The sequence below is a fragment of the Amaranthus tricolor genome, chromosome 13 (assembly GCF_026212465.1).
Source record: "Amaranthus tricolor cultivar Red isolate AtriRed21 chromosome 13, ASM2621246v1, whole genome shotgun sequence".
NCBI lineage: Eukaryota > Viridiplantae > Streptophyta > Magnoliopsida > Caryophyllales > Amaranthaceae > Amaranthus > Amaranthus tricolor.
In genome coordinates, this window is record NC_080059.1 from 7,691,233 (window position 1) to 7,701,426 (window position 10,194).

At 38.4% G+C, this 10,194-nt stretch overlaps 1 protein-coding gene across 7 annotated transcripts; it reads left to right on the plus strand.

The window, feature by feature from the left end:
- Positions 1-422: 422 nt before the first annotated feature.
- Positions 423-9,135, plus strand: LOC130798668 (flocculation protein FLO11-like). 7 transcript variants are annotated; one of them, XR_009039092.1, is made up of 6 exons: positions 529-1,016; positions 3,084-3,455; positions 3,574-7,886; positions 8,117-8,208; positions 8,332-8,420; positions 8,742-9,135. XR_009039092.1 is itself a non-coding variant. In XM_057661759.1 (3 exons), the coding sequence occupies exons 1-3, from the start codon at positions 930-932 to the stop codon at positions 7,828-7,830; spliced, it is 4,716 nt and encodes a 1,571-aa protein (XP_057517742.1). In that variant the 5' UTR covers positions 528-929; the 3' UTR covers positions 7,831-9,135. The 7 variants fall into 7 exon arrangements, 1 of the variants encoding a protein (XP_057517742.1); XR_009039093.1 differs by having other exon boundaries at positions 8,153-8,208; XR_009039095.1 differs by lacking the exons at positions 8,117-8,208; positions 8,332-8,420 and adding an exon at positions 2,816-2,924 and having other exon boundaries at positions 528-1,016.
- Positions 9,136-10,194: the final 1,059 nt, after the last annotated feature.

A 10,194-nucleotide genomic window follows, 5' to 3' on the forward strand; every position in this document is an offset into this window, starting at 1 on the left:
ATTAAAAATACGACAAATACACATTAATTTTTAATAGGTTGAATTTGAAATACGTCTTTCAAAAGACTAGTTGTCAAAAGACTAGTTGTACTATTATAGAAGGAATGACATGAAGGGTGTGAGTAGGCCCATACTTACCCTTATACCCCTCTTGCTCTTATTTATAAGGACCCCACATCACTAAGAAAAACCTACACCTGCATAATGGAACAAAAATCATTTTCTTCACTGACCCCAAATTTCAGCAGCAATTTATTTTCCGTTTTTTCAAAAATTTTAAAAATTTCAATACTTTTATTATTTAATTTTTATTTATTTTTTTGTAAAAAGTTGAGAAATAAGAATGTCTCAGTCAACTGTCCACGTGGCAATTATTTAATATTTCTAACATGTGAAAATAAGACAAGACGAAGTCACATTCTGTTTTGTTTGTGAGGTGAGTTGCGTAAAATGATCGGTGACATTATCACTGACCGATATAATTGCCCGATCTACCCAACACAATCTGCCCGGTTTTGCGCTTAACCCAGATACGCCTTTCCTTTTGCCGCTTAGCGGGTCCGCTCCACTCCTTCACGACTCCATATTTTCTCTATTCACTCTTTTTTCGTCATTCTAGATCCTCGATTCTGTTGAAATTTCATCGTTTCCTTCTTCAAATTTCGTCTCCTTTTCACTGGATCTGATTATCTCCCCCTTTTTCGCCACTAATTTATACCAATCGATTCCTGATTTTTCGTCGAAAGTTATTAACCCTAGTTTCGGAAAAAAAAAGTTAGGGTTTCTGAAATCGGAGATCGATTTGTGGGATTTAAGTTGAATTTAGCAGTTCTTTGAAGTTGATTAGTGAGATTTAGGGTTTAATTGGAGAAACTAGGGTTGCAATTGATGGTGGAAGTCGAAGAAGGAGAAAATGCAAGGGTATTATTATGCATGGGCGGGAAGACATGTGTTTAGTTTCATCGGCTACTACTGTAGTTGGTGTTGTTGATTCTTCAACTTCTTTATTCTTAAAGGTATTATTGTAGAATTTTTTTTTTCTGTTGTTGATAGTTGTTGGAGTACGATTTTTGTTTGTAAAGTTGTTCTAATTGAAGTGTTGTCGATTTAATTGTACTTTTATTTCTAGTTTATGGAATTGATTTGTGTATCGTTTCGTATTCAAAGGTTTATGATTGAAACTAGTTTGCTCACATATGCATCCTCTGGTTCGTATATTTGTTTGTTTTTTTTTATGTGCTTATTGACCAAGCTAGTGGTGGTTTGGAAGAAGTTACTGATTGATGAATAAGGATGTTCATACTTTATTGTTTTCATCAGGGTGTATGTAATTGTTATTCCGTGATAATTGATTCCTTAAGGGATATTTAAGGATGAAATTTTGATATACAAACTATATTTGGTGTTGATTTGAACTTTAATGTGTATAAATTCAACTATTGAAAAAAAACGAGGAGGTGGCTTGATGCTAAGAATTGGCGTTCGGCTGAAAGTTTGATGTGTTAGAGGATGGAAAATTGTCTTTCAAAGAGTTTTTTTGGGTTGGTTGTGTAAGCAGTATTGGTACAGTTTATCTTACAATACAAAGAGAATGTCCTGTTTCTCGCCCTTCCATTGGTTTCTATTAACGTTTTGTCTTCTCACGGGCGGTTGTAAGGATTATAATGCTTAGGGGCTTGTTGTTATTGATTAAATTGAGCCTTAAATGTAGAAATTTATGGAAAGTAGTATCATAACTGAAGTATACTATGTGGTATATTGACTTAAGTGTACAAGTGTACCTATCTTGAAGCTGCAAATTGCCAATGACAATGAAGCAATGTACTGGTGATCAGCAAGTCAAATATCACAGCCATTTTATTAATAAATTTACAGAGTCTAGATCACGTCCTTTCATCTGTTTCTTGCACAACTTGGATTAGACAACTAGAAGGCGTATCCTTGTCACATCTTGTTGTCTCATATTGTGGTTTGGACTAAGATTAAATACGTATTTGCAAGGAGCACAAGGGAGCTTTAAATATACTGTATCACAAGGTTTGGATGATAGGATATTGGAGGTCATGTTGGTAGTTGGCATTGACAATTAGTTGTCCTTTAAAGGTAGTTGCCCATTCTTGGTTTGTGAAGATTTATAGTTTGGTTGTGGATTATAATGATCAATAAAACGACCGATTAAATTATCTATACTTTTTTTAACGTTATTAATGTAAAGTTGCAGATATTGCTTGCTATTTAGGGTTGATTAGAAACAATATTTTCTCGTCACAAGTTTAATGTTGTGTACATCTGAACCCCAAATCTAGCCACTTAATGCCAATGCCGTAATAGTGTTGGGGTAGTGGATGAACAATTTTTTGCAGTTTACCTTTTTGTCTTAAGTGGATCTTGACATTTGAGAAATTTAAGAAGCCCCCACAAGTTAGTCTCTGGATTCATTTTCCACAACTAGAACTTATGCCTTGTAGCAAAAATTCGATGCTCGTCTTTTGTTTTTTGTGCTTGGAATATATGTTACCCACAAGGTTTCTCTTCGCTTGCCTGAAAAGGTTTATTCAAGAAGCTGTGACGTGGGATGCACACTATGATCCTCTTGAGGGACTAGCCTTTCACATAGAAATTTTTAACTATAGGATGCATGGACATTGCTGTGAATTTCATAACTACAACAATTTGAAAGTAAGAAAGTTTTTTGTTTGATTTGTTATTGGTGCTGTAGTGCTGTTCCTTATTTGGGAAACGATTAATGGATTTAGCTTTTGGAAGACCTCTGATTTGCATATTTTTATTTTGTCATCGTCTTTTCATGTTGCAGTAATCTTCAGGATTTGACTTGAATCATGTCATCTGCAGAATGACTGTCGTCCTTTCAGTTTTGTCCTCCAAGGGGTCTGTCTCCATTGTGATTTTATTTGATTTTCATGGTGAATTCTATGAACATTTTTGACAAATATTTTTTTCTTTATTACCCAAGCTTGTCTGATCTTTTGTCAACTTATTTAACATTTGACGAATTTCCTTTTGTTGATTGTTTGGCTAGAAGTTTGGATTGACCTTATTTTTACACGACTTTGTTTTTGTAGGATGGTCGCAAGATTAGTGTTGGTGACTCTGCTCTTTTCAAGCCTTCCATAGACTCTCCACCTTTTGTAGGTATTATTCGTTGTTGGACTTCTGAAAAAGAAAATAATTTAAAGCTCCGTGTGAATTGGCTTTATCGTCCTGCTGAAGTTAAACTTGCGAAAGGCGTTGTGCTTGAAGCTGCGCCAAACGAAGTTTTTTACTCTTTCCACAGTGATGAGATTCCTGCTGCATCATTACTTCACCCGTGTAAAGTTGCATTTTTGCCTAAAGGTGTTGAACTTCCGCCAGGGATTTCTTCATTTGTGTGTCGGCGAGTTTATGACATTACAAACAAGTGTTTGTGGTGGCTGACAGATAGAAATTTTATTGATGTAAGTTTATCTGTATTGTTCTTTCACAAATTTTTTTGAACTGGGGCATCATTTTTCTGTTCTTTTCCATTTCTGATGTGGTTTCTGGCATTCAACTTGTTCTGGATGGATTTTCTAGGAACGACAGGAAGAAGTAGATCAACTTTTACATAAAACTCGTGTAGAAATGCATGCTTCAGCAGAACAGCAGCAAGGTTCCCGTTCGCCAAAGCCAGTGAATGGCTCAGCAGCAACATCCCCATTAAAACACAGTCCAGATAGTGTGCAGAATAGCAGTTCTAATCCGTCTTCTCATAAAAAGGGAAGGAAAAGGGAACGGAATGATCTTTCTGTCGATGCTGTTAAACGGGAACGGTCTTCTAGACCTGATGATGGCGACTCTGGTCTGTTGAGATCCGAAAGCAATTTAAACTTTGAAATTGCCAAATTTGCTGAGAAAGGCGGTCTAATGGATTCTGAAGCTGTAGCGAGACTGGTGAGACTCATGCAGCCCGAAAAATCTGAGAAAAAGATAGACCTGGGAGTGCGGTCCATGCTCGCTGGTATTATAGCTGCTACAGATAAGCTTGATTGCCTTAATCAGTTTGTTCAGCTTAGGGGTTTACTTGTATTGAATGAGTGGCTTCAGGAAGTTCACAAGGGTAAAATTGGAGATTCAGGAAACCTTAAAAACAGTGATAAATCTGTGGATGATTTCCTATTGGTTTTACTTCGTGCACTTGATAAACTTCCTGTAAATCTTAATGCCTTACAGATGTGTAACATAGGCAAATCTGTCAATCATTTACGCTCTCATAAAAACTCTGAAATTCAGAAGAAAGCGAGGAGCCTGGTTGACACATGGAAAAAACGTGTTGAGGCAGAAATGAATATCAATGATTCGAAATCTGGTTCAAGTCAAGCTGTTCAGTGGCAAGGGAGATTACATCAAGAGAGTTCTCATGGTGGAAATAGGCACCTTAGTGGTTCGGACGCTGCTGTTAGAAGCTCTGTCACTCATCACTCTTCCTTGAAAACTGCTGCGGTGAAACCTGGACCAGCACCAGGTGAGTCTAATTCTAAATCTGCGTCAGTGCATCCTAGCAGTGTAAGATCAGCATTATCACCTATGTCAACTACGGAAAGCTACAAGGATAGTCAACCCAAAATAGCTGCTGGCGGCGGAAGTTCTGAACCTCAGACAATTACAAAGGAGGAAAAAAGCAGTAGTTCTAGTCAATCGCACACGAACAGTCAGGGCTCTAGTGATCAGGCTAAAAACATGGTTCTGAGTGGAAAGGAAGATACTAGGAGGTCTACTGCTGGGTCTAGAAGTTTGAATAAAACTGTAGGCACTAGTTCCAAGCACCGTAAAATAGCCAATGGTCCTTCATCTGGTGTTCTCAGAGAAACTGCATCTAATAAAAGCTCATCAATTAGCAGAAGTTCTGACGCCGAAAAGGTGTCACATATTACTGTTGATGCTTCTGTTTATGAAAGCAACAATCATAAGCTTATTGTCAAGATTCCTAATCGTGGCCGCGGTCCTGCACAAAGCATTACTGGAGGCTCTTTGGAGGATTCATCCTGTAGAAATAGTGGAGCCTCTTCTCCTGCTCTTTCCGAGAAGCACGATCAGTCAGATGCCTCTTTGAAGGGGAATAAACATGATTCAAACCAGCTTCATGAGGTTGATGGGTCTTCAACCTCTGCTCACCAAAAAACCTGCGAGCCTAGGAAATTGCCTAGTGTTTCAAAGATTGCTGGCTCTTCGCCATCCAGAAATGAGATCAAGTCTAGAAAAACACATGATTCTTCTTTCAGCTCCATGAATGCTTTAATTGAGAGTTGTGCTAAGTTCTCAGAAGCTAATGTACCCATATCAGCTGGTGATGATGTTGGAATGAATCTACTTGCCAGTGTAGCGGCTGGTGAAATTTCAAAGTCAACTATTTCGTCACCTGCTGTCTCTCCTCACAATACGGACCACACTAGAAATCAAAAACAGTTGCGTGGTGATGATGCCATTCAACAAGGTCAGTGTACTAATGCTGCTGATGCTGAAGATCATATGAATGTTGCAGTTGGTTCAAAAGTTGATGGGGAAAATAGCAAACTGTGCATTGCTAAAGTTGAAAATTTTCACCAAAGTGTGGAAGGCTGCACAAAGAACAGTGATGCATTGGATGAAACTGCTTCCAAAACTATGTCTGCTGCATGCTCTTCAGTAAGGAGCGGAGGTGATCTTGTTTCTGTAACAATGAACGGAAAAGTCAAATCGGCTAAAGAGGAGAGTCTGAATGACCTTCAAATCAGAACTCAGGAAGTTGGTGGCTCCTTGGAAGCAGAGGATAAGTTTAATGTTGCCTCTTTTAATGTTGAACCTGAGGAAAAAGCTCACAGAGATTCTCCACTTTGCCCTCCGAACTGTGATGATGAAAAAAGCAGTGTACATGAGCTTCAAAGAAATTCCTCTTTAGATCAAAGTACTCTTGCTGCAGCATTGAAATCTGAATCTTTGAATAAAAATGAGACACCGATGATGGTTTCTACAAATGCAAGTCTGCATCTGGCAGCTGTAACTTCTAATCACATAAAAACTGAAAAATCTGACGATGTAGCTTCTGGTGACCTATGTAGTCGGGCGGGTAATAATGTATTCGATAAGGAGAGTGATCCTTCTGTACTCGTGAAAGAAGGTGAATCTGGAGGTTGTTATGCAGATGTAGATCAAGAAAGAAGCTGCAAGGATAGAAATAATGAAAGCAAGGAATCCCCTCTGCAGCAGTCTGGTACTTTAGCGACTCAACCTAGTTGTTCTGGAGTTGCTTTGCGGGTAACAGAAAAACATTCAACTGTAGACTTAACCAAATCGACTGCTATAAAAGAGGAGGCTAAAGAGACTGGCGGGTCTGCTGCCGAGAATGATACTCTGTCACCTGCTTCAGGAGGTCCAGATGTGGATTCAAAGCTTGGTTTTGACTTGAATGAAGGCTTTAACGTGGATGAGGGGAAACATGGGGAGGGTATTCTGTCTTCTGGTCACTGCCCAGATATTGTTTGTCCAGGAAGCTCCCTACAAATGCCTGTTTCATTTACTTCAAGTGGTCTTCTTGCATCAGTTACAGTAGCTGCTGCTGCTAAGGGGCCCTTTGTGCCGCCGGACGATTTATTGTGGAACAAACAGGAACTTAGATGGAAAGGATCAGCTGCCACAAGTGCATTTCGTCCAGCTGAGCCAAGAAAAGCTGTGGAGGTGTCTCTGGGTCCAAACAAAACCACTGTACTTGATGATAGTAGCAGACCAACTCGCTTTCCGTTGGACATTGACCTTAATGTGGCTGATGAAAGTTCTGGTCTTGAGTTCACTGGTGGAAGTAATCCTGTATCTGATTTTATGAATTTATCATCTTTCCGTAGCTCTGGAGGACTCGATCTTGATTTGAATAGAGTGGATGAATCTTCGGAAATGGTCCATGTTGGACGACGTTTTACTGGTGACAATCAGAGAGTTGAAGGCTTGGCTCAGCATGTTAAATCATCAACATCAAATGTTTTCTATAATGGTGAAGCTAGTAGTAAAAGGGATTTTGATTTGAATGATGGGCCAGCAATTGAGGAACCTGTTGAACAAATGCCATCTAGTCTGCATAACCGTGGCAGTATTCCTCTCCAACCACCACCTTTGGGACCTAGAATTAATTGCTCTGATACTGGGAATTGCTTTCCATGGTATCCTCCAGGAACCAGCTACTCAGTGAGTATGACACCATCTGCTTTGTCTGATAGGGACGCTTTTTCCATTGTTGGGATGGGTGGCGGTCCTCAGCGTGTTATGGGTGGTCCAACCTCAGCATTGTCATTTACTTCTGATGCCTACAGAGGATCCGTGCTATCATCTTCTCCTGCGTTGCCTTTCCAAGGAGCTCCTTTTCAATATCCAGTCTTGCCATTTGGGTCTAGTTTTCCTTTGCCTACATCTGTCTTGGCTGGTGGATCATCTGGTTACATGGACCCAGCTGTTGGTGGGCGCATTTCTGCCATCTCTTCTCAGTTGGTTGGAAATGCGGGAGCTGCTCCGTTTCAGTATCCTCATGCATATGTCGTTTCTCGCTCTATTCCAGACATTGGCAATAATGGGGTAATCGAAAGCAATCATAAATGGGGAAAGCAAGGTCTAGATCTCAATTCTGGTCCAGGGGTGTTAGATGTGGAAGGTAGAGACGAGTCACTAACAATTGCATCCAGGCAGGTCTCTACTATTAGTTCACAGTCCCTTGCAGAGGATCAAGCAAGGATGTATAGCATGGGTGGTGGTGGACCCTTAAAAAGGAAGGAATCTGAGGGAGGATGGAATATAGATAAGCTCAACTTCAAGCAATCATCGTGGCGATAGAATCACATGATGTTACCAGATAGTGACCGTTGAAAATTTGAAGTTGGTTTAGCTATGTAAGTGCTTTAATTCTGTTTAAATTTTGTGGTAGATTATCTTTAGGCTAACTTTTATCTAACACCGTTCTTTTTATTGTTTTTCGGTTTGCTTGTGTATCTTTTTTCAATCTTAAATACCTTTGTTCACAATTTTTTGTGACTGAAATATTAACCTTCAGTAAACAGATAGGGATGCATATTGTTAAGGGACCCCTTGTTATCTATAATCTGTGTATTATTTAATGAAGGTAATTGGTGGTTTTTAACTTAGCTTGTGATCTCAGTACTTCCACAAAAATCCATTACCGTGCTGAATGTTGCTGTTTTGGCCTGTGGAGCTGTAAGTCCATGATTCCATATCATGAAGAGATGCATTCCTTACAATTCATAAGCCTTGAAATTATTATCTCCGAAATGTTAAAAATGTTTTTTCAATATCACATGTTGCTGGTATGGTTATCAGCAGCTGCGCTAGCAAGATTGTCGTATGGCTCTAAATTCCAATGGCCGGGTTGTAAAAAATGAAGTGTTGGGGTGAAAGTGATGCCTCAGGTCCTTTTTTCCCTCTGCTACTCCTGAAGCAAAATTGGTTAATGATTAGTTATCTTTTCCTCAAGATTTGCTTTAAGTCTTATTTTTTTGTTGTCTTGCTTGATGTCATTCAAGTTCTCACCGTTTTTCTATTGATGGCTGCAGAGTGCAGACCCATTTTTAAAACATGTATCGTTAAAAAATCAGATCTTCTTTTTGACTTGGATAACATCTTTGGTTACTGTATAGCGTCAAAGTTCCATGTATTAACTTGTTGAATCAATTTGGTAGTTTTGGTCCATATTGCAATCATCTAACTACAGTTCACTTGTTCTGTTTCAGTTTGTAAAAGATGGAATCAGGCTAACTACCAAGATGTCATCGTCTAACTCTCGTCATAAAAGGATGGTGGTAAGTGGGTAAACGGACGTGTTCATAAATCTCCGACCCCCATTTCCTGTTGTATAATTCAGTTTACTTGGAAAAGAAAATTTTTGTGTTGGGGGTTCTGCTATTCATGCTGCAAAGCTATCATTGGGTGGCTTTTGGTCAGTTTTCCTTGTGTAGATAGTTGAAACTATTGAGAAAAATGCCTGTTATCCAAAAAGCCTCAGTAGCTTGATACCATTCGTTCCTTCTTCAACTTCCCAGCAATGGATGTTGAATTTGTTTTACTGCTTTTAGCAGAAGTGTTTGTTTGTGCATTTTTCTTTAATTATCCATTCTTTCCCAGATATCCCTCATCTTTGTCTTTGTGCTAGTGTTTACTGGCGCTTAAACTAGCGTTGGAAAGAGTATAAGCACAGTCCGATGCTCGTGGGGGAAAGATTATGCTATTTCATAAAATCTCTATATACTTCGTTGTGATAGGAGTTTGGTAGACACCCTTGGTTTGTGGTGGCATGTAGATTATGATATGCGGGCTGTCTAGTAGTTTATTAACACAGAAGTGCAGAACCAAATTCTTTTGGTCCTTGCTGCTCGATTATTCTTGTGCAATACAATCAATAGGTGTAGCTGGTAGTTGTTAGCTGATTAGCTATCTAAATTGTTATCCAAAGTACATGGTTCTACAAAAATTAGTTGCGAGAATCTTAACAATGGGTAATTTTCAAAAGCTATTCCAAAATATTGTTTGTCGAAATGCCGCCTTATGCTGAATTTGTCTTTTGAATATGAATTGATAAGAAACTAAAGGTTTACGTGTTATGTAGTGATTCAAACATTGCATAATGTAATGGGTTCCCTTCTAGCTAGGTTATTCAAATTGTGCATTTTGTTCCCTTTATTACAAAGACACCCACACTTTCTAAGCTCCTCGAGACCATCTTTTAGAGATCTCAAAACAAGAAATTTGTATTCTTGCAATTTATAGTAGTTAAGCCACCTAAAACTAATTTTATTTAGTTTTAGTGAAACCACTCTTGATTTTCGATCAACTCGGTATATTTTTTAGACAATTAATTTTATTTATCGTATAAAATTATACAATATTGATATTTTAAAAGTATGCAGTGAAAGTAACAACAAATTTAACAAAATTTTACTGTAATTTTGTCGATAACTAACTTAAATTTGCCCCTTTTCCCCATTTTTCTAGCTTGTCTTGGCAATGTATAATGTATCAATGTTTTGTCTCTTAGTCTCTCCGTCCTCTGATGATCTTCCCATTTGGAAAATTTCGCCTTAAGAAAAAAGGAATTTGATTAGTATTTTTGAGACATATTTAGAAAATAAAATATATCCATATGAGATCTCATTAGATTCGTTTTAATGTATATTTTTTTATTATATA

Coding starts and splice junctions, on each gene's coding strand:
- LOC130798668 (XM_057661759.1), top strand. CDS start 930: ATGCATGGGCGGGAAGACATGTGTTTAGTTTCATCGGCTACTACTGTA. Junction 1,017..3,083: donor CAACTTCTTTATTCTTAAAG/GTATTATTGTAG, acceptor TTGTTTTTGTAG/GATGGTCGCAAGATTAGTGT. Junction 3,456..3,573: donor CAGATAGAAATTTTATTGAT/GTAAGTTTATCT, acceptor TGGATTTTCTAG/GAACGACAGGAAGAAGTAGA.